The sequence below is a fragment of the Miniopterus schreibersii genome (genome assembly GCF_964146895.1).
Source record: "Miniopterus schreibersii genome assembly, chromosome: 4".
Taxonomy (NCBI): domain Eukaryota; kingdom Metazoa; phylum Chordata; class Mammalia; order Chiroptera; family Miniopteridae; genus Miniopterus; species Miniopterus schreibersii.
The window spans coordinates 73016663-73041016 of NC_138105.1; the positions used below are offsets into that span (position 1 = coordinate 73016663).

At 45.1% G+C, this 24354-nt stretch overlaps 2 protein-coding genes across 2 annotated transcripts in view; both read left to right on the top strand.

The window, feature by feature from the left end:
* The window catches only part of NWD1 (NACHT and WD repeat domain containing 1), a gene marked incomplete at both ends in the record, with an annotated part of 47460 nt that extends 34742 nt beyond the window's left edge, over window positions 1–12718 (top strand). The window contains 6 exons of the mRNA XM_081133872.1: window positions 1547–1637; window positions 4916–5070; window positions 6341–6641; window positions 8516–9063; window positions 10762–10867; window positions 12417–12718. Coding sequence (XP_080989998.1) covers window positions 1547–1637; window positions 4916–5070; window positions 6341–6641; window positions 8516–9063; window positions 10762–10867; window positions 12417–12718 — 1503 coding nt within the window. The remainder of the gene's footprint in view (window positions 1–1546; window positions 1638–4915; window positions 5071–6340; window positions 6642–8515; window positions 9064–10761; window positions 10868–12416) is intronic.
* A 7680-nt stretch (window positions 12719–20398) lies between these two features.
* The window catches only part of SIN3B (SIN3 transcription regulator family member B), a 37468-nt gene continuing 33512 nt past the window's right edge, over window positions 20399–24354 (top strand). Inside the window, exons 1-3 of the mRNA XM_081135192.1 lie at window positions 20399–20560; window positions 20833–20939; window positions 22160–22313. Coding sequence (XP_080991318.1) covers window positions 20456–20560; window positions 20833–20939; window positions 22160–22313 — 366 coding nt within the window. The 5' untranslated portion in view covers window positions 20399–20455. The remainder of the gene's footprint in view (window positions 20561–20832; window positions 20940–22159; window positions 22314–24354) is intronic.

A 24354-nucleotide genomic window follows, 5' to 3' on the forward strand; every position in this document is an offset into this window, starting at 1 on the left:
GGCACACTACACCCGTTTGTTTATATGTTGTCTATGGCTGGGTTGGTGCCATAATAGCAAAGTTGAGACTATATGGCCACAAAGTCTAAAATAGTTACTATCTGGCCCATTACAGGAAAGGTTTGTCAACTCCAGGACTAGAGCTACTTTCATGAAAATTACAAATTTTCAGGTTAGTGCTCACTGTGTACTCAGCACTCTTTCAGGCACTTTTTTATTTGTTAACTTATTTATCCCTCGAAGCAATGCCAATGTAGCTGCTGCCATTTGCTTTGTTACAGATAGGTAAACTGAGGCACAGAGAGTGTCACAGATGGGATTTGAACTCAAGCAGTCTAGCTCTAGGATCCATGGTCCTAACTGCTGTGCTAACCCCTACCCTGGCACTGTTGACATTTGGGGCCAGATCCTTCTCTGCTGTGGGGGGCTGTGCTATGCACGGCAGGGTGTTTAGCAGCATCCTTGGCTTCCACCCACTAGATGCAAAGTATCTTCCCCAACTTAACAACCAAAAATGTCTCCAGACATTGCCCAATGTCCTCTGGGGAAGCAAAATTGCTCCCCAGTTGAGAACCGCTTCCCCAGATACATTAAGTGAAAAGCAACTTGCAAAACAACTGTGATGGATTATGCACAAAAAGATGCTCAGGTAAAAATCTATGCAAATGGACAACAGTCTCTTCTGGGGAGAAGGAAGAGTAACAGGGAAGATGAAAAGATGTTCATGGTGTGCACTGGATATTTCTTTTTCTCTTTTTTTTTTTATATGTTTTTATTGATGTTTCTCTCTCACTCCCTCTCCCTTCCTCTCTCTGAAATCAATAAAAGATATGTATTTTTTTTAATTAAAAAAAAGAAAGAAATTTCGTTTCTCCTGCACCTGCTAAATAAATGTTGAACAAATATTTTTAAAAGCCTAGGTTGAACTGGTGCAAAGGACTCACTTTCCTGGGCTGTCCACATGTCCCGTTCCCTCTCACCCCAATAGGTAATGAACATAATGCTTTTGGCACACAGCCTGATGGCAGCCAGGCACTCAAAACTCAGTAGTTGGATTGGAGCTGAGAGTCAGGGTTAATGAATGAATCTCCCTCTTAGATTTGAACGAAATAGACTCATTTCTGCAACTCGGGAATGGGAAGAAAGTGCTTCCTTCCTCTGGCTTTACCCTGTGTTTTGGTTTTATTTGAGATCTCCAGACCTCCTCTGGGGGCAGAAAACAAATGCTAGAATGTTCTCTGGGTCCCCGAGTTTGTTACAACAACAACGTCAACAGAAATAAGACCTGCCACTTTGGGAGAGCTGACTATGTGCCCGGGGGTGGGGGTGGGGGTTCCATTCTGCACACTTCTTGGCCCACAATAGCCCTGTGAGAAAGTCCTGGTATCGTCACCCATTTGACAGATGAGGAAACTGAGGCACCCAGGGGTTAAGGAATTTTCTTAGGATCTCATTGCTGGTAAGTAACAGAGCCGTGTGTGAAGCTCTTGACCCTGAACGCTTAACCCTATGGAAATGCTTGATGGGAATCTTTGACTTTGTGCAGGTTTCCTCTGAAGGAGACAGTCTGCTGGACAAGCTTCCAGAAGCTGTGGGGTTCCTGGTGGTTTCTGAAGACGAGTCCCTTCTCGCCGCAGGTAGCATTTAGCTCACTGGGAGTGATGAGGAGGAAGCTCTGAATCTGGTTGGAAATGGAAGGGGCTTGGGAAAAAGGCAGAGTCTTAGGCCAGTGATCAGAAAATTTTTCTGCTACGAGCCACATAGTACACATTTTTGGCTTTGTGGGCCCGAGAGTCTCTGTCACAACTATTGAACCCTGCCCTGTAATGCAAAAGCCGCCCAGACGATATTTCAAGTGGGTGCGGCAATGTGCCAATAAATCTTTCTTTATATATGCTGAAATTTGAATTTCATATTATTTTAATATGTCATGAAATAGTAATCTCATTTTGAGTTTTTTCAACCATTGAAAAATGTAAGAACTATTCTTAGCTCATGGGCCATACAAAAAAATAGGTGGCCGGCCAGTTCTGGCCCACGGGCTGTCGTTTGCCAACCCCTGTTCTGGGCAAATCTAACCTTTCTGGGTTTCTGGTTCATTACCTTTGAAATGGGAGTGGTTAGATGGTCACAGGGATAGAGTGAGGCTGGGTGAGGGGCTGGGGTACACTCAGGGGTGAGCCACCCACACAACCCCTGCTTTAGTGGCTTCCAGGCTAATAGGGAAGATGGACATGTAGGTAGACACAAGAAAGACAAGAATCAGGGGCCATGAGAGTGCGTGACAGGGCTTCCTTCTTTAGTTCGAAGGCTTCCTAGCGGAGATGACTAACATATACCCCAGAACCTGATTTTTTTAAGCACTGTTTTTTCCCCCCAGATCAGTTTTAGGTTCACAGCCAAATTGAGCAGAAGGTACAGAGATTTCCCATATATCCCCTACACCCACGCATGCATAGCGCCAGCATTACCAACATCTCCCATCAGAGTGAGGCACGTTGACAATCAGTAATCCTACATTGACACTTCACCCCAAATCCACAGTTTACATTCGTTTTCACTCTTGGTTCTGTACATTTTATGGGTTTGAGCAAATGTATAATGGCATGTATCCATCATTACAGACTCATACAGAGTATTTCCACTGCCCTAAAATCGACCTGATTTTTGCAAAGCCATTTCCAGGCGTCAAAGACACTGTAGATCAGTGCTGTCCAGTAATTTGAAACACAAATGTCAGCCATGTTTATAATTGTGAATGTTCTCATGACCTTATTTATAAAAGTAAAAAGAAACAGGTGGCCTTTATGTTAATAATAGATCATATTTAACCCAATACATCCAAAAATTCAACATGAAATCAATATAAAAAACCATTAATGGTATATTTCACATTATTTTTTAAATTCTTGTGTGAAGTTTTCGAAATCTGGTGTGTATTTTATAGTTACAGCTTATCTCGGTTTGGACCAGCTCCATTAATAGCCACGTGTGACCCTATTGGAGAGTGCAGGGCTGATAGGTAAACTTATCCTCTCAGATCAAACGATGATGATGGATTGATATATACCCTCTAGCTTATTGCCAAAAGCAGATCAGGTGGCTTAAGTATGTGTAAAATGTAGCACAGGAAATAGGAAAGAAAGGAAAAAGAAAAACAAAGGTAGAGGCACAAAATAGAGTCAGGACTGAGGCCATAGGCATTGAGGAGCTCAGCGACCTAAACACTTGTTACAGATCACCCGGCTGGTGTGGCTCAGTTGGTTGTGCGTTATCCTGTGCACCGAAAGGTTTCTGGCTTGATTCCCAATCAGGGCATGTATCTGGGTTGTGGGTTTGATCCCTGGTTGGGAGCTTTCCAAAAGCAACCGATCGATGTTTCTCTCTCACATCAATGTATCTCTCTCCTCCCCTCCCCCCTCCTCCCTTTCTCTCTCCCTTCCTCTTGCTAAGCATGTCCAAAACAAAACAAAACAAAACAAAACACAAAAAACTTGTTGCAGTTGGGCTTCAAGTGTGGCTCTTCTCAGCAGGCAATGAAAAGAAGGAGCCTGGACATTTTTCCCATCCAGCTTTGAGAACCAACCTGTTGGTTAGGAGATGTAGCCCTTATTTGCCCACCTCCCTGCTAGGGGTTCTCTCAACACAACATTCACCCAGACCAAGTGAGAAAGTCCCCTTGGGCAGGGTTGCCAGATAAAATACAGAACTCCCAGGTAAATTTCACATAAACAGCAAATCAAAAATTCAGTATAAGTATATTCCACACAACATTTGGGATATACTTATATGAATAAAATTTTTCATCATTCATCTGAAATTCACACTTAACCGGGTGTGCTGTTGCTGTTTTGCTAAACCTGGCAACCTTTTCTCTCCCTCATCTCCCCCTTTCACTGTGCTCCAGCCACACTGGCCTCTGCTCCTCCTCAGACACACCAGGCCTTTTCTGCCTCCTGGTTGCCCCATGCTATTCCCACTCTTCCAGTGCCTGTCACTTCCCCATCCCTCTAAAGTCAGCTCACATGTCATAACAAACTACCACACAAATATGATGGTTTAATACAACAGGAATTTCTTCTCTCATGGTTCCAGAAGCCGAAAGTCTGAAATTACAGTGTTGGCAGGGCTGGCTCCCTCCACAGGCTCTAGAGAAGAATCCTTTCTGGCCTCTTCCAGCTTCTGCCTTGTGATTCCTTAACTTGTAGCCACATCTCAGCCTCTGCCTCTGTCTTCACAGTGCCTTCTCTGCTACATGTGTCTGGGTGACATTTTCTTTTTTTCTTTTTTTAAATATATCTTTATTGATTTCAGAGAGAGGAAGGGAGAGGGAGAGAGAGATAGAAACATCAATAATGAGAGAGTCATTGATCGCCTGCCTAGCCCGCAACCTGGGCATGTGCCCTGACCGGGAATCGAACCCTGATCGCCTGGATCCTAGGTTGATGCTTAACCACTGAGCCACGTCCAGCTGGGCTGGGTGACATTTTCTCATGGCACCCAGTTCCCTGACCCCATTGCCCTTATCACAAATTATAACCGTGTTTTTTTTCTTCCTCCCTCCCTCCCTCCTTCCCCCCTTCTTCCCTCCCTTCTTCAAAACATATTTACTCTGTGTCCAGCTCTGTGTTGGGTTCTGGGATATCATGAACAGCCCAAATAAGCAGTCTCCATCCTCAGAAAACTCATTGTCGCCCGATAATAAGTAACTTCACTGCTTTTCTGTGAGATACTGGTCACTGTCATCCTTCTGCCCCCAGTGGTAGGCTCTGCGAGAATGAGGGCTGTGTTTTTCCTCACCATTGTATTCTTTCCACTGGCACATAGTAGGGGCCCAAAAAACTCTGCTGACTCAATTGAATTACTCAAGCTCCCCCAGGAATGAAAGGCATAACACTGGTCCCTGCCATTTCAGGCTTTGGAAGATCCGTGCGGGTGTTCTTGGCCAATTCACAGGGGTTTCATCGATTCATGGCCACTGACCTTGAACATGAGGACACAGTGGAGACGGCTGTTTTTGGTCCTGAGAACAATCTGATTGTCACTGGGTCCCGGGATGCCCTCATTCAGGTAAGGGGGAGACTAGGGCCTGTCAACCTCACTTCTGCCTCTGAAATAAAAGGTATGATTTTTAGGTATCTTTGAACTTCAAAATATAGAAACCCACAAAAACTAGTGCAGGCAAAACAGGGCAGGTCATTGGGAAGATAAGGGAGGGGTCGCTTAGGACCCACAGACATGCCTAGGAGAATTACCAAAATATTCAACGAAGGAGATAGCATTCCCACTGAACCTGAAAGACTAGGAGGATTTTGACCTTTAAAGTGGAGCAGGGTCTGGGGGAGGGGAAGAAAGTTCCTGTTAAGCTCAAAGTTCTCAAGGTTAGTTCTCCAATGTTCTGATCTCACAGCATCTTTACATTCTTAAAGATTTTTGAGATACACCCCCACAAGGAACTTTTGTTTATGTGGGTTATATCAATTTGATTTATATATTTTTAACAACTGATTTACTGTGGAATCATTTTAGTATTTACAGAAGAGTTACATCTAAGAGAGGGCCCAAATATATATCTATTCTTTACTCAGCTTGCCCCACCATTCACATCTCATCCTACCTTGGTCCCTTTATCAAAGCCAAGATATTAACTGGAATAATACTCTTAACTGATCTGCAGCTTTTGTTCCAATTTCACCAGCTTTCCCACAGATGTACTGCTTTTCTATTCCAGGATCCAATTCAGAATCTCACATCGGATTTAGTATTATTTATTGATAGTTACCATATTAAAAATTAAAAATGAAGAAACCCAAAAATACTTATCCATTAATTCATTAACATGACATGTCAACATAACAACACACTTTTATGAAAATAACTCCATTTTCTGAAACATGCCAAAAAACTCATCAGAAGAGTGTCATTATTTCACATTTTGGCCAATTTCCGTCACTTCTGGCTTAATAGAAGACTACTGGACTCTCCTATTTGATTCTGCAAACTCCTATCTGTTGTAATATCACATGTCCCATAACTTCTGGAAAGCTCCACTGTTCGCTTCTAAGAGGAAGAGAATAGTAAAAGCAAATATCTTAGCATTAGTATGAAAATAGTCTTGCTTTTTCAGAAAAGGCTGGGGCTACCCTCCAGGGGTTCCCTGGAACACACTTTGAGAACGGCTGTGATGGTAGAATGTGAGATGTAGGGATGTCTTAGGGGTGGCGAGACATGAAGGCCTTTGAACCTCCACCTAAGACTTCACCTTAGGTGGACAAATAAACGAGCATATTTTCAAGCATAAGGAAGAAGTCAGCTCTGCCCCTCTGCTCTCCATCCTCAGGTGTGGAGTCTGTCAGAACAGGGGACCCTGCTGGCCATCCTGGAAGGTGTCGGGGCCCCTGTGAGCCTGCTGGCCCAGGGCGGGCCCTTGGTGGCATCTGCTTCCCAGCAGTCCTCATCCTTCAAAGTCTGGGATCTCACTTACATTCAGAAGCCGCGAGCCTCTGCCCCATTTCTGGACCGCACCGGCCTCACTGCCGTGTCACACAATGGAAGCTACATTTACTTCCCCAAAATAGGGGACAAAAACAAAGTCACCATTTGGGACGTGGCAGAAGGTTTGTATAAGCATGGTCACTTGTGTGGGTAAGCACTGACGCTCCTGTCTTGGTCTATGGGGCCACTCTAACAGAACACCGTCAACTAGGGTAGTGGAAACAGGGAAACTTGCAGTAGCCAAGTTGAAGCTTATGGATAATGAAAGCATTGAAAAATTGGAAAACCCGTGGTATGAGTGTTCCTATGATCCACTCTTGATGTGGGCTTAACTAACAGACATTTATTCCTCACAGTTCTGGAGTCTTAAAGTCCAAGATCAAGTGTTGGCAGACCCGGTATTTGCTGAGGGTTCTCTCCCTGGTTTGCTCATTGTATCTTCACATGGTAGAAAGCAAAGAGACAACAAGCTCTCACGTCTCTTACGGGGCACTCATGCCATTGTGAGGGCTCCACCCTCCTGACCTAATCACTTCCCAATGGCCCCGCCTCCAAATACCATCACATTAGGGATTAGGATTTCAATATATGCATTTGGGAGAGACACAAACATTCAGTCCATATCACCCCCAGAACTCCAGTCAAATTGTAAGTAGCTAATAGAAAACAGGATTTGGTTTTATAAAGTTCTGGCATAAAGCAATTGATAACCGGTTGTCAATCTCTTCTGGTTCCCGGGAAAGCAGGGCATGTGATGGGGATATTTGCCCAAGTGATGTGTAGTAGGGAGCTCCCAGAAGAGGCCTGAGAGGTAGTGGGGAAGCGGGCTGGGGGTGGGGAAGGACTGAGCAAGGGCTAGCAACTCAGGGTGGTCCTAAGGAGAGCTCCAGAGCATAAATTGCACCTGAGTTTTCCCATGAAGCAAGGGGGCCAGCCTTTTGTACCCATATCAGGCAGTCATTGGTCTGGTGCCATCCTTGGGGGTGGGGTGGGCATAGCCCCCAGGAATTTCCAGATGAAGGTTCCCTTCTCAGGGGCAGCTTTGGGTCTGGGTGAACTGGCCAGTAAAGGGGGTCTGAGTGTGTTACCAACAGTATCTGCTACAATCCCCAATGGGGAAATGGAAATATAGAAATTCCTGTTTATGATAAAATAATTTAAGGAAAGAAAGTCATTCTCAAGTTCATGCATTCATTGATTTGACAGATGTTTGTTTAGTGCCAAGCTCTGGGGGTAAGACAGATTCTCGAGGTGCTTGCCTGATAGTTATGGGGCAAAGCAATACACAGGAGAATGGAGTGTGGAGGCGAATAAGCCAGGAGTCTGCAAACTCCAGCCCATGGGCCAAATCCAGACAGACCCATTTGTTTATATATTGTCTGTGGCCATTTGGAGGCTACAAAGGCAGGGTTCAATGGTTGCAACAGAAAGCATATAGTTTGCAGGGCTAAAGTATTTACTCTTCAGCCTTTACAGAAGTTTGCAAAGGAAACATTTGGGATGAAGTCTGAGAGGTCATGTGAGAGGAGAGGGAAGTCCCTGGAGGGTGGTATGCAGGGCAGTGAGATGATGTAATTTTCTTTTTGTGGGGGCTTAATCTTCACCTGAGGATATTTTTCCCATTAACTTTTAGAGAGTGGAAGGGAGGGAGGGAGAGAGACAGACAGAAAGAGACAGAAACATCAATATGCTATAGAGACACATCAATTTGTAGCCTCTTGCATGAGCCCCAACTGGGGCCAAGGATTAAACTTGCAACCCAGGTACATGCCTTTGATCAGGAATCGAACCCACAACCCTACTGTCCAAGGGCCAACACTCTAACCACTGAGCCACACCAGCCAGGGCAAAATGTAATTAAAATTTTTAAAACCTTGGATGGTTTGGGGGCAGGAGTGAAAGCAGGGAAACTTGCAGTAGCCAAGTTGAAGCTTACAGATAATGAAAGCATTGAGAAATCGGAAAACCCATGAAATGAGTGTTCCTCTGATCCATTCTTGATGTGGTCTCCCCATGACAGGTGAACAAGATGCCCTGGATACCTCCAATGAGGTCAGGTGTCTGGAGGTGGCCGAGCAGGCCAAGCTCCTGTTCACCGGCCTCGTCTCCGGCGCTGTCCTGGTGTTCCCCCTGAATTCCAGGCAGGATGTGTTATGCATCCCCCCCCCAGAGACCCGGAAAGCCGTCAACTGCATGGCCCTGAGTAAGGGCGAGGAGCACCTGGCCATCGCCTATGACAACATCGTCCTGGTGTTGGACATTAACCCCGGGGACCCCTGTCCAGTCATCGAAGGGCCAACCTACACCTTTTACACCCAGCTGCCCGTGACCATATCCAGGGTGGCAGTGCTGGCCGACTACCGTGTGATTTACAGCATGACCAATGGCGACCTCTTCCTTTATGAGTGTGCAAATTTCAAAGTGTTCCCTCTGGAGGCCCATGGGAGCCGGGTCACCTGCGTGGAGGTCAGCCACAAGGAGCAGCTGGCGGTCAGCGGGTCCGAGGAAGCCCTTCTGTGTCTCTGGGACCTGCAATTGTGCAAGTGGAAATTCGAGATGAGTTACACGGTGTGTGGCCATGCTAGGTCCTGGTGTTAGAAAACTTGATGGCAGGTGTCATTTATTAAGTGCACACACCATGTGCCGATGACCAGGGTCGGGACTAGGATAAGAAATGTGAGGCACTCACCTCAGGAGCGGAGTTTAAGGGGGTGCTCAAAAACTCAGTAATCAAGAAAAATAATATTTTAATACAATGTTTTTAAAAATCACAACAAATGCAAAAGATCCACAAGGCAAAAAATATCAACATTTTAAATCAAGACAGGATAAAATCCTGTACTGGCATAGCCCTGCCTCACTCTGCCTAATCCTGGCTATGTCATTCTTTCAGTCACCAGTTTTGACTGCACGACCCATAGCAGGCTTCTTTCTAGCACTGAGGGAGCAGCTGTGACCCGGGCAGATACCAACACTCCTACCTCTTGGAGCCATGTTCTAGTGGGGGAGACACAGAGAGCCCTGTGAGGGTAGAATTTTTTTGTTTTGCTCGTTGAGATGGCCCCCATACTTAGGAGAGCTCCTGACATATCCTCAGGGCTCCATAAATGTTTGTGAAATAAAAATAAAGCAGCAAATATGTGATGGGTTGGGGAACAGGCCTTTGGGAAAAATTAAGGCAATGTCAAGATGGTAGAGAGTAGCAAGGGCTGCTGATTAAGGTCAAATAAGTCCTGTGGAATAGCATTTTAGGCAGAAGGAACAGTAGCTGCAAAAGCCCTGAAGAGGGAAACTGGTGACTCCTTTATATACAAAGTATCTTACAGTTCACACTGCCCATCTCAAGGAGCTATTATAATTTCTGTATCAATATTATGAAGAACTATATTTTATATTTATATACTCATATTATACATAATGATATAAAATATACATATTAAAATATTCTCTAATTTTACCCATTGGGGTTATTATTCCAGTTTTTCAAATAGGGAATGAAGGCTGTACCTTAGGTTGTAACATGTAAAAATTGTTAATAAACACAGGGAGATTATCTTGTACTAAGAGAACAGAGTATGAATAGTTTCATCTTTAAAAGCCTTTGTTCCACCTGACTTACTTATTTTTATGAAGCCACTATAAGGCTGGAATATAAGTAATGTTTTGTCTTGTTGAGATGGGAAATGTCACCATTGCAGTTAAATACACCTAGCTTTCTGGTTTTGTTTTTAAATAAACTTAATTTTGGAATGATCTTAGAATTACAGAAAAGTTTAGATTTGCAGATAGTACCAAGGTTCCCATTTACTCACCCTTCACCCAGCTTCTCCTGACGTTAGTATCTTATGTAACAGGAGTTTGTTTGTCAAAACTAAGAAATTAACATGAGAACAATATTATTAACTAAACTATCAACTTCATTGGACTTGTACATTTTTGACAAATTCCAGTTTTCCGTTCTAGGATCCAATCCAAGATCCCATATTGCATTTAGCAAAGGGCTTTTAATTAAAAACACTTATAGCTAAGACTTGTATAACTGAGGTCATTTAAGAATTAAATCCTAGAATTTCTGCTCTCCAATGCAAAATATCTCTAAGACTCTCAATCCAGTCTTAGTGAAGGCATGTTTTGATCCTGCAAATATCAATACTACCCGTCTCTCCAGGTTTTCACACATGCCTTGCTTCCTACACACATGCCTTGGGGCTGGTATCCTGTGCATCTTTCAGTCTGAAATCAAGATCACATTGTCTTTTTCAACAGAACTCTTACTGTCGCGGAGTCCAATGTGCTTGCTTCTCCAAGGATGACAAGTACGTGTACGCGGGCTTGAGGGATCGCTCCATAATTGTCTGGAGTGTGCTGGACGGTGAGTTATTTTGCTTTGAGAACAGAACTGAGCTTAGATCTGGAAGAAAGCCCTGTTCTGGGTCGTAGGCATTAGAGACCATGTTCTGGCCTCCTCTAGCTTGTTCCCTCCAGGCTTCTACAGGCCAAGGGGACAGGCCTACCTGGAGCTACAGCTCCTCTTCTAGACCCATGTTCTGGGTACTTGGAACTCCAGAACCCCCTCCCCATCTGGCCTGGAGCCTTCTTTAGGGCCTACACAGGCCTCTTCTGCAGGTCCATCTTTCTGAGGGTGGACTGTGCCCCCAATGTGCATAACTCTAGGCTCAGGGGGTAGCCATGGGATGCTGTGCATGGGGTCTGGATATGTGAGGCCCTGAGGAGTATAGGATAGATCTGGGTGTGGGAAGAGAAGGGGGCTGGGCCACAAACAGCTGGAGATTGGCTTTCCCACACCACTACATTCCAGCACGGAGCTGAGGAAACTGAGAATTCTCAACCTAAACCTGACCTTCCAGGTGGTTTATCCATCAATGTAGGAGGATAGAACATATTTCATTTAATAGTTTATTAGCTAGATTTGCAACATTTACATGTTGTTTTATAGGATGTGGGCCTTGATTCATTCTCTTGCCCCAGTCCCCGTAAAAGTTAGGGGCAGCTTGTTTAAGACCACCTTGAAAACCACACTTTTCTTGGTCTGTGCAATATTATACTAAGGGCATATTAACAAGAGAGGTAACACTTCTTTTGTACTGGGTACTGTCACCGAGCCATTTAATTCTCTCAAGAGTCACCCCCATTTTACAGAGAAAAACTGACACTCTGAGAGACAGGGAGTCTTTCCCATGGTCACACAGTGAGTAACTGGTAGGCTTGGAGCTGGTCTGCCTGGTCCCCATGGTCAGCTTTGTCACCTTCCTACATTGTTTCCTATAGACAGTGGCTGGAGGGTAAGTGCCATTGCCATTTGACAAATGAAGATGCTGAAGTTCAGAGAGGTTAAAGGACTTTCCCAAGGTCACAAAGCAATTAAGTGGCTGAATGAATATCAGGTAGAGTCAAATACATTGTAATAGAATACACTGCAATCAAACACATTGTAATAGAATACATTTCAATCTAATACATGCAATCCAATACATTGTAATCTAATACATTGTAGTCTATTATAGAGCAGCAAAGATGCCTGGCAAAAGATCAGATGGCTCAAAAGCTGAGGTCTGTGGTTTGTGGCCTTAAAAGTCCATCCTGGGCAGGTTCAGAACTTCTCTTCCTACTCCTCCTCCAATAATAATAATATTTACTGAGCTCACTCTGGGCTAAATTGATATTAATTAGCCACATGATATCTTCAAACCTTCAGAATTCCCCTTGGCACATAGGTTCAGCTATAATTCCCATAATCCAGATGAAGCAAGAGGGACTCCAAGAGGTTAGATGTCATGCCTGACCCAGTAAAGGGCATAGCAGATATTTGACCCCATGCAGCTAACTCTTGAACATGTGAAATTGAATCTCTGTGGCCCCGGTTTTCTCATTTGTGCTGCCCTAACCTCCATTCCCCACAGGAACCCTGCTGGCCACCCAGTTTGTCCATGCCATAGTGAACAGAATCATCCCAACCTCCAACGGCTTCATTGCCCCCACCAGACATGGCTATCTCATCCGTGAACGATTCCAGTGTCCTTTATCAAGAGCCTCACAGCAGGACCCTCTCAAGAACTTCAAGAAGGCAGTGTGGATGGTCAAATCAAGGCAGAGAGAAGAGCTGGCTGCTGCTGCAGGGGCACTGCAGGACTCAGGGTTAGGGAGTGCCCAGGGAAATGGATGCAAATCAAACAAACGCTCACAAGTCTGCCTGATAGTGTAGAACCACCTGAGGGGCATGGGGCTCTAATCTGGCTGAAGTGAAGAAAATTATGTGTTGATGTATATCTGGACCCAAGGCCTCAGATCATGTGATCCAGACCTTACTTTTCATCATCTTTCCATTCCTAGCTCCTCCTTGTGGGCTCCATTTGCAGACCTGCCATCCCTAGGTTAGCAACATGGCGGCCAATTTAGTAGAAAAGAGAGATCCTTTTTCCCAACGGTTTGAACTAAAGTCCTGGCCTTGGTTCTGTTGGTCCCAGTTGGCTCATATGCCCATCCCAGAACCAATCAATTGTCTAAGAGGACTTAGTGCTGTGATAAGCCAGCCTGATCCAATGACCCAACTGCCCACTGGGGCTGAGGATGGGGGAAACTATTCCCAGAAGAGGAACTGGGGTGCTGGTACCAGGCAAAGCGGGGATGGATGGATGTGAGACCGACCAACCCACAGATGTGTTTATAAAGCTTTACAGTTTATAAAGCACCAGATGTATGGTCTGATCCATACTTCAGGAAGGGCAGGAGTTTCTGTGTCCACTTTACAGGTGAGATAAGTGAGCCTTGCAGAAGTAGCTGTGACTTGCTCAAGGTCACAGCCCTAGGTGCAAGAGCTCTGAGAAACAAGGAACAGGGGCCTTCCTGTCCCAATCCTTCTTGTACCACCTCACTCCAGTTTTAGTCTCACAAGTACAACTATCTTATTCCACAGGTGGTACACTCAAATATCCACAGGGGCCAGTAAAAAATCTAGATGACTGTCATGCACCTAGATGAGGAGCTGATAGTGATGGAGACAGTGGGAACATGGAGGACACATGGTCTGTCTAGGGTGGGTATGGGCACCTTGACTCTACCCCAGAATCTCCATGACAAAAGCAGTCCACTTTTGCCAGAGCTTTCTGTTGTTGGCAAAGCCAGAAATCTAGACTTTTAGGCAAAATATTCCCACTTATAAAGGTTGGTGATTGGCTCAAATTTATATCTCCAGACACATTTGGCCTATGGTTCTCTAATTTATAAGCTGACTTCATGACCTAAGCTGGCATTAAGACCATCAGCTTGTTAGAGTTCTTCCATCTCTACTCTCTGGCTCCCAAACTTTGAGGATAAAGATGCTTTTTTAAAAATCAGAGGCTCTTGGAAGCAGATGGAAAGAGCTGCCAACATCTCTCTGATGTGCTTTTGGACTATCTCTGCCTTGTGCAATTTCAACAGTCCAACTGTTTCCATTCCACTTAAGCACATCTTGCTTCTTTGCCCATAGTCTTCGAAAGCCCCACTTGTTTCTGGGGCTTTTGTTGAAAGATAGGCGAGTCCAGATCTTCAAGGTGCTATTCCTTTTCCTTTCTGTGATCATAAAAAGTAACCTTAGAAAAACAGGAGCTTTTGAACTGGATGTGACTATCTTGTTTAGTCGTTTCCAAAATCAGGGTTCCAAGGAGGGCTTTGGCAGTTCTGCATATAGCATCAAATTCCATTTAAAAATATTTTAAACTGTAATTATAAAATGCATGCTCAGGTGCACTGGGCAGCAAGTTTTAAGGTGTTGGAGATAGCTAACAGGATTCTCCTGCGATCTCCATTTAACTTAGATTGCAAGGGGAGCCCTTGAAAAAAATAGTTGCTCTTTGCCACCAGTTCTTTGTGAGTCAGGGAACAAAGCGGATGTTGTGACAAAGTACGATTTCTGGTTTAAAATCTATGTGTCCATCTCAACAGCCTCAGTGAGAATCAATTGCTTCATGGGTACTAAATTGAATATAGGAAAGGAATTTTTACTAATAAAATGCTACTCCGAATTGTTGCTTATATTGGAGGCTTTGCAGTGAGTTTTCACTCGAGAAAGAGTTTGGTTGCTTGAATGTTTGACAAGCCCTATACTCGGAGGAGTGACTTACCTAAGGTGTCCCAGCTGTGGAGGAGTCGGGATGAGAGTGTGGGTATCAAATCCTCACCTTGCTCTCTTATGCTAAGTAGGACCATGTAATGTATCATCCAACCAGGAAACTTTTTGAGAGTAAAAAGGGATGTTTTAACCATTACTCCCAGACTACTGAACTAAACTGGACTGTCCTAAGGTAACTGAAATCTACAACTCCTCTAGCTGTAGCAAGAATTAATTTGTTAGATTCTGGAGACTTTTTAAAAATTGAGATATAAGTGACATACAACATATTAGTTTCAGGTGTATAACATATGATTCATTATTTGTATATATTGCAAAATGATCACCACAATAAGTCTAGTTAATATCCATCACCACACAGTTACAATGACCTTTGTTTGTTTGTTTTTGTTGTTGCTGCTTTGTCTTGTTTTTGTTTTGTTTTGTTTTGTTTTGTTTTGTCTACTGAGGTATAAGTGACCTAGGACATTACATTAGTTTCAAGTGTACCACATAATGATTAGATATTTGTATATGTTGTAAAATTATCACCGCAATAACTCTAGTTAACATCTATTACCACAAAAGTTACAAAAATGTTTTTCTTGTGATGAGAAATTTTAAGATCTATCCTCTTAGCAACTTTCAAATATATAATACAGCATCGGTAACTATAGTCATCATGTTGGGCTTTACATCCCCAGGACATATTTATTTTATAACTGGAAGCTTATGGCCATGTTTACCCATTTCACCCACCCCTCATCCCTGTTCTCTGTATCTATAGGTTTAGTATTTTTAAATTTATTTAAAAATTTACTTTATTTTAAAAATCTAAAGATTATTTGCTTATCTCAAGTTGAAAATGTTGAAACTTACAGCAGAGTTGCAATATGAGGAGAATGAACACACATTTATTCACCATTTTGAGATTCAACGATTGCCCTATCACTCTCAATCTCCTGCCAAAACCATTTCAAAGTGAGGGCTGGGACTGGGGCAAGGAGAGTGAGGCACTAATCTGAGACACAATGTTTTAGGTGGTACCAAAACACTCAGCAATTAAGATAAATAATATTTTATTACCATGTTTTAAAAAATCAAAATGAATTTAAAAATGCATAATGAACAAAATATCAGCATTTTAAATAAAAATGGAATTTGACCCTGCACTTGCGTGGTCACTTGCCTTACCCTAATTCCAGCCCTGGTGACATCATAAATACTTTGGGACAAATCTCTTAGTAATAAGGTCATTCTCCTACATAACCACACACACCTATGAAAACTAATAATCATTATTTAATATCTTTGAATGGGCATCCCTAATTTTCCTAATTAGCCCTAAAACATCTTTTATAGCTGTTCCTTTCCAACTGGGACCCAATCAAGATTAATTCATGCATTGTGTTTAGTTGTTTTATCTCTTTAGTCTCTTATATTCTAGAGCTGGAGTCAGCAAACCACAGCCTGTGAGCCTGCCGCCTGTTTTTGTAAATAAAGTTTTATCAGAACATGGCTACGTGCATTATTTACATATTGCCTGTGGAGACTTTCATGCTACAGTGACAGAAAATGTATGACCCCAAAGCCAAAAATATTTGCCATCTGGCCCTTTACAAAAAAGTGTACCAAGCCTGGTCTTAGGCTTGATTAGATTCAGGGTAAATATTTCTAAAATAGACCTTTTCTTTTAGAGTAGTTTTAGGTTCACAGCAAAATTGATTGTAAGGTACAGAGATTTTCCAGATGCCCTTGCCCCTATACATGCATAATTTCCCCTATTACCAACATCCCCCACCAGTTACATTGGTGACAATTGGTGAACCTACATTGGCACACCACTATCACTGGTAAATATTTTTGATGAGGCTACTTTATAGGAGTATTAGTTACCTATTGCTGTATAACAAATGACCACAAATTTGGCAGCTGAAAATAACAGCCATTTATTATCTCACAGTTTCTATGGGTGAGGAATCTGGGTGCCCTGTGGCTGGGTTCTCTGTGCAGGGCTTCACAAGATGTAAGCCAGGCTGGGAGCTCATTGAGAAGCCCAGAGCCCTCTTCTACACTCATTCAGGTTGTTGGCAGCATTGAGCTCCTCATAGTTATAGGACTGGGGACCTCAGCTCCTAGTGGCTGCCCCTCTCCCTACGCACGCAGCTCACAAGGCTGGTTTCTCCTTCAAGGCCAGCAGGATCACATCTGTTTGTTGCTTTAAGACTCTGACCTCTGGACTGTCTTTTAAAGGGTGCCCCTGATTAGGTCCGGCCCACCCAGTATAATCTCCCTTGTGATGAACTCACCATCAACTCATTTGAGACCGTAAATACACATGCAAAATTCCTTCACCTTTGCCCTGTGGCATAACCTAATCTCAGGAGTGACATGCATTGTGCTCCCAAGTCCCAGCCATACTCCAGGATGGGGGATTAGACAGGGTACTAGGGTGCACACACCAGGACTGAGAACCTTGGAATTCTGCCACAAGTCCATGATTCTGGACTTTAGAGATTTGAGTCATAAAGTCTGCCACCTGGGAAGACTTAGATTAAAACAGGATCTTTTGATCTTGTCTTCTTAACCTCGCCAAAATACTGTCCAACAAAAGACCTACTAAAAAATCTTACCTTAATGTTAAATTCGACGAGCCGTAAGGAAATTTATGTTCCAAAGCTGGTCTATCTAAACCGTCAACTCTTACGTTTTTTCAGCTTAATCTGTGTAGATGAAAACAGTAAAGAAAAATATTTAGCTTAGAAACTTTTTATGCTTTATAAAAATAAGAATGACAAGATGTGTGTGTACCATTGTCCACATGTTGACACATGCACATAAACATACACATACAGGTTCTGGAATAGCATGGGGGACAGGAAATATTGCTGTGGCCATTACGGGAAAATACCTCCTGCCACCCAGGGCCCTTAAACTAGTCTAGCAAGGGTTGAGGAAGGCTTCTTGGAGGAGGTGACATTCTAGCTGAGTTCTGAAGGATGCAATCATGTACCAACACACACACACACACACACACACACACACACACCCCTAAGGTGGAACTGGCCTGTGGTTGCCTATTCTCCAAATGAGTCAGTGCTTCCTCCGATCATATGAGATCCATGAAAAGAGTGGAAAACTAAAAGTGATCCTTAAAATTTGAATAGAATTACACTGCTTGGAGGCAGGGGGTATTGTGTGAGGACTCTGTCAGCATGTTAGAAGCCTACACACTCTGTTTGTTCTCCAAGACAGCAACTAATAGATTGCCAGGTGTTATTAGTGTGAAAAACACTGTCCAAGCATCTGGTGGCCTCGGTCTGCCTTAGCTGCTGTTCTTACGGGATGACAGGAATGTGCTGAAACCACGCAGAATTCCTTTCTGGGCTGGGAGCCATGAATTCTCACTGCTTCCTTCACCCTCACCCTGACTTCCACCCAGCACCATATCTTCTCTGTTTTACCTTCTAAATATCCCTCCCTTCCATCCCCTCCTCTCCACCTTCACTTTTCCCATCCTGGTCTAAGCCACCATCATCTTTTGCCTGCCTTAAAGGGTAAAACAGCTTCCCTGCACTCATCCTTGGATCCCCTCCTATCACTTCCCTGCAGAGCAGCCAGAGTCCTCTCTTCCAAAATCAAAGCTGCTCAAACACCTCCCTGCATAAAACTCATGTGCAATTTCTACCAGCTGAAATGCGGAGACCAAAATTCTTAACTCATCCCATCAGGATGAGTGGTCTGCCCCCTCTGCCCTCTCTCCACACTTACCCTACTATCCAAAAACACTGGTCTTTTTCTTTTTCAAGTTCAAATGTGCCACACTTCTTCCCATCGTAGGGCCTTTGCACAGCTATTCCCTCTGATCTTCTTGGTAAACGCTTATATATCCTTCAGAACTCAGCTAGTGTGCCACTTCCTCTGGGAAGCCTTCTTCATCCCCTACTAGACTGGGTTAAGTCCCTGTGGTGGCGGGGATATTTTCCCCAAATGGTCATAGCAACATTTCCTGTCCCCCAAGCTATTCCAGACCCTGGCCACTTCCCAGCTTCTAGAGTCTGTCTGCCCTTGCCTTGAATTTGGGAAGGACTTTGTCACGGCCACTATGGAAAGACTGCAATGGAAATGATTCCATGTGACTTAAGAGACTGGATCAGAAAAGGAGATATATGGCTTCCACCTGGCCCATCTCTCCTCTCCTCAGAATGACTGTGCTTGGAATCCAGCAGCCACGTGAGGGAGCTCCGGCCGCATGAAGAGGCCACATCTCGGTGCTCCTGGCAGTAGTCCCAGCACAGGTCTCAGCCGATAGCCAGCAGACAGATGGACAGACAGATGAGTGAGTCAGCTTTAGAGGACTCCAGCCCCAGCTTTCCAGCTACCCACCTGACACTAAACCTGCCCAGATTGCATATTGGAGAACACAATGCAGGTTGTTGTTACTCGAAATCTCTAACTCTTGGGGTGGTTTGTTATACAGCCACAGTAACTGGAATATAGTAACTGTTATATTTATACCCTCTCTCTGAAGTATCTGCTATAGTTGAAGTTTTACGTTTGCGCATGTGTGGTTATTTGATCCCCACCCTTTTTGAAAGTCTAAAAGCTCTAGGAGGGCAAAAACCTTGTCAGTTTTGTTCACTATTCTAGTCCTGACACCTAGCACAGTGCCTGGTAAATGACACACTCATTACCAATGTACTGGCAGCTTTCCCTACCTCTGCACATATAAAAAGAGATGTGATTTGGTCATTGGTTGTATGCTCATTCATTTGACAAATACTCACTGATGTGGCTCTGTGTCAGGAATTTGTGACGAAGCATGAAAAGACGATGTACAAGGGGCTGTGGGAGGGCAGAGGAGGGGTCAGTTCGGTTGTGTTTTGAAGGGTGCATAGGTGTTTTCTGGGTAATGAAGAGATAGAACAGAGCTTCTGGCAAGGGTAATGGTATGTGCCAAGGCATGGGGCCAGAAAGTGGCCAGGAAGCAGCCAGGCTGGGCAGGCATTGACAGGAGGTGCTGCACAGATAGAAGGTAGGTGGAAAATTCTTCAAGAAAAGGTTTGTAAGGGCCAGGTTCTGATGGCCTTCAATGCTGACTGTAGATGCTTAGAATTCAAGTCACAAAAGATTAGGAAGACTTTGGTGGTCTGGAAGCAGTTGCTGATTGATCCCAGTTCTTGATAGCACCAGGGCTGGGAAAACTGGTTAAGAGGCTCCTGAACTGGTCCAGTGGGGAAGTGATGGAGACAGGACTAGGGAAGTAAAGGTAGGAGGAGAGGGACTATGGCAAAAGCCACTTAGCAAAATTCACTGCCTAGGGCCCTGTGTTAGGCTGCTGTGTCACACTGTTACATCAACCCTAGCAAGCGGGGGTCCACTAACAATTTTTTAGTAAGTATATCAGGCTCTGCAGACCTTAGGATATATCTCACCTACTCACCCTACTGCTGTAGCGTAAAAGCAGCCAGAGATGATGGGTAAAGGGTGGGTGTGCATGTGTTCCAATAAAACTTTATTTTACAGACATTGAGCTATGACTTTCAGGATTTTCACGTGTCACGAAATAGTCTTCCCTTTTGGACTTTTTCCAACTTTTACAAAATGTACAAACCATTCTGAACTTGTTTGTGAAGTCGAGCAAAAGTAGGTGGCAGGGCTTGGTTTACCCAACAGCGCTATAAGACATTACTTAGTTCTTGGGTTTCAGGGGTAAGAGCTTATACCGGGAGGCCCTCAAGGACCCACGCCCTCCATGACGTCACCAGGCCGCGCCCCCTGGGCGGAGCCGGCGCATGCGCGTCCTGCCCGCGGGCGGGGGCGGGGCGGACCGCGGCTCCGACTTCTAACATGGCGCACACTGGCGGCGGCGGCGGTGGCCCCGGGGGTCGGGGCCTGAGTGGCGCCCGCTGGGGTCGCTCGGGCTCCGCGGGCCACGAGAAGCTGCCGGTGCACGTGAGTGGCTCCCCAGCCCTCCCTCGGGGATCCTGTCGTCCAGCCCCTACAGGCCTGCGCTCCCAACCCGGCCCCGCCCGGCCCCACCTCGAACTCTCCTCTGCGCCGCCCGGGACCCCAGACCCCTGATCTCTCACCTCGGCCCCCTCGGAGGCCGGCCCGTCCCCCCGCTCCCGCCAGAGACAGCCCCCCCCACACCGTTCCCAGTTCCCTCCACTGACCCCGGCCCATCGGGATCCTCCCTTTCCCCCTCTCCCTCCCCTTCCCCGCAGGTGGAGGACGCCCTCACCTACCTGGACCAGGTGAAAATCCGCTTCGGCAGCGACCCTGCCACTTACAACGGCTTCCTGGAGATTATGAAGGAGTTCAAAAGCCAAAGGTACCCCTGGGACCCCTCCCCACCCCGGGGGGCCGCAGTCGGGCCGAGCGAGGTGGAAGTTCCCCAGCTGCGTGACCTTGCACAGGTTGTCAAATCTCTGGAAGCCTCAGCTCCTTTCCCTAAAAAAACAGGAGCGTAGAGTCCTCCTTTGTGGAGCTGTTATGGGGATTCCTGGAAGGAGGGCAGGTATGGGGGTGAGGCAAGAGAAGGGAGTCCGACCAGCAAAGAGTCTTTCTCCAAAATGATGATTTTTTAAATGAATTTTGTTCATCCAGGACTTTTTAAAATTAATTTTTTAAGCACTGCATTAAAATGTTATTTATCTTGATTGTTGAATGTTTTGGCGCCCTCTCCCCCTTAAATTTTGTTCCCAAGGTGAGTGCTTCACTCACCTCACCCTAGTTCCAGGCCTGGTAGGAAGTTCTGCACATAAAATGCTTAGTAAGGGACCTGGCATTTTAGAAGACATGTAAAACACATTAGCTGTTTTTGTAGGCACAGAATCAGGAGGGTTAGAGATCCATAGGGGACCTCACAGTCATGCCCTTGTGTGACAGGAGGCTCACTGAGGCTTAGGGGACAGAGTCAGGACTAGAACTTGGGTTCTCTTGAGTCATATAGTCTATAGTCTCAGTTATCACATTCCTACCATGCTGCTTCTCCTGAGGAAATATGACAGAGCCTGGTTTCCTTCCACAGGCACTGTACTAAGGCCTTAGCCCTAACTGCAGCCATGAGGGATACCCCATCCCTCCCCTTGAATTCTTAATCAAGTCCCATACTTGTAGGGCCTTTGTTATTTATGCATTGTAATCAGTTGCTGGGATCAACTCCTGTGTTACAGTTGATCCCTAATTCATATAAAATAAGGGAATTGATCTCATTTCATCATTCAGAGGGCTTCGGCCTCCTGCCACATCTTGAGGTCCAGGACTCACAGTTGCTCTCCTGACATTTTCAGCATTGAGTACAGGTGCTTCGAGTGTTTGGGGGAGCTGTGCCATGTGATTATTCTGTGGTTCTCACCAGGGGTATAGGGAGCCCAGGCCTGGGTGCTCTGGAAGTAGATTACTGTCAGCAGAATCACCCCAGTCACATTTTAAGGTGCTTTGTTTTCAGGGAGAAGCTGGTTACATGGCACTGTCATGGAAGTCTGGAGTAGATTTCACTTTTAATTTGTTCCCTGAGATGCTTTTGCCCACTCATGTTCTTTATTCCAGCATTGATACTCCTGGAGTCATCCGACGAGTCTCACAGCTCTTCCACGAACACCCTGACCTCATTGTTGGATTCAATGCTTTCCTTCCCCTTGGGTACAGAATCGACATTCCCAAGAATGGCAAGTTAAACATACAGTCGCCTCTGTCCAGCCAGGTATGCTGCTGCAGTGGTTTGAGTGATCTTGGCCTTAACACAGCCTGCACTGATTCTCAGGCACTCAGGTTGGGCAGTATGTGTCGTGTATTGCATTGCCGGAAAGCCAGTTACCATCCAGTCTTTTTCTCAACGTGCTAATCCCTTCTAGCACAAATCAGAATAGATTGAAACACCTATACAGGCAGCCTCTGCTTCCCAGATTGCTCCGTTTGAAGGATTTAAATCAAGAGTGGATGTGTTTGTGCATGTCAGGGGGGCATTCTGCTAACAGTTTTATGTCTAGTCAAAACTGCACCCTTGGTGGCCAAGGTGTTGGCCTGAGGCCTTCCCTGTGAGTGCACTAGGCAGGTCACGCTTGTACGTGGACATGTGGTTGCTCTGATCTCCCTTGGTGCCACCCATAAATTGAAGCAGCTGGAATGTGGGTGTGAATGGCCATTTTTATAATTACCAACAGGGTCATTGGCTCAGCCCAGGCTTGTGCCTTTGGTCTCTTCTGTCTTGTTAACAGCTTGCTGCCTCCTCTATCTGCAATCCGAAAGCCTATTTGAGAATTACTTTTATAAGGTCATTGTTTTCCCCTACCTCGGTCCTTTTGTGATTTAAGGTATAATGTTTTGCTGCAAGTTGGGGGGTATAGTGGGGTCCAGAGTATTGAGGGGTGTTTAGTGGTGTCCCTGACTCTACCCACTAGGTCCTCATGGGAGGAAGAAACAGTCAAAAATGTCACCAGACATTGCCAAGTGTTTCCTGAGAGTAAAATCGCCCCTGATGAGAACCACTAGTCTAAGTGAACCGGCTCTTTCAACCTCCTCCATCTCTGTCTCAGGGATTTTAATGGGGAAGGTAAAAATCTACTCTAGGGAAGCATTTTGCAGGTTTATCCTCTGATGAGGGAGTGTCTTGTCAAATGAAGGAGTCAGATTTGGAAAAACAGTGAGAGGCCTACGTAAGGCAAGCTCCACCTTCAGTGTGTTGTCTTATTAAAGCCGAGGAGCACATCTCAATTTTAAAAAGGAACTTGGAAGCCTGTGGCCACTGAATTCCACAGAGCTTCCATTTCACGTTTGTGAATGGAGCTCCAGGATCCAGATGGGGGGGGTTCATGCCTCCAGACAGTAAAAGCGTTTACAGGATTAACCTTTGAAATAATCACAGTGGGGGAAGGAAACCAAGCTCATTGGCAATAGGGTACACAGAGCACTTTGTGAGTCTGAAGTGCCCTATAAATGGGGTGCTATTACCATCACTTGCTAAGAAAGAGCAGGATCAAAGATCTGAATTGTGCTCCCTATATGGACATGGCCTTTCTCAATCCCTGACTGTGGGGGTCAGTCTGCTCTGGGGCTGGATCTCCATGCGAACAGTGGTGGCCCTGCCCAAAATAGCCACGCACCAGCTGTTCCACACTCCAGGGAGGGCTCTTGTAGAGATAACAGACCAGATCAGTCTTGTCTCCCTCCTGGCTGGCTTAGGTGAAGCAGGTCCATTAACTTGAAGAAAGGCTTGAGAGAATTTAGTTAACAGCCACTTAACAGGGCTTTATAGTCTTGTTGCAGCAGGAAGAAGCCACATCCAGGGCCTGCTCCCTCAGCTGGAGAGGTGCATTCAGGAACATACCAGCCCACACAGCTTCAGTCAACACTAAGGACCAGCAGGGTTTTTAGCTTCTTTTGTCAGCAGACCTCAGTGCCAGGCACAAACGAGATGTCTTCCTGGCTTCCTGGAGTCCTTTGAGAGACTAGAGTCACTGGAGATCTTAACAGGGCTCCCTATACACAAGTGCTGTGGTGACTTTTTAAAAATTGTTTTTTTTAGCCTCACTATTTTGAAGTACAGCTTTATTCTTTTCATTTTTCACCTTGTCATGAATCCTGTTAACTACAGACAAGGAAAGAGTAGCTTCTAGGTGCTGAGGAAGAGAAATAAGGGGCATCCCAGCCTTTGGGGAGGGTTTCTCAGCCTTGGCACTGTTGCCGTTGGGGCTGGATCATTCTTTCCTGTGGGGGCATCCTGTGCACTGTAAGGCACTGAACAG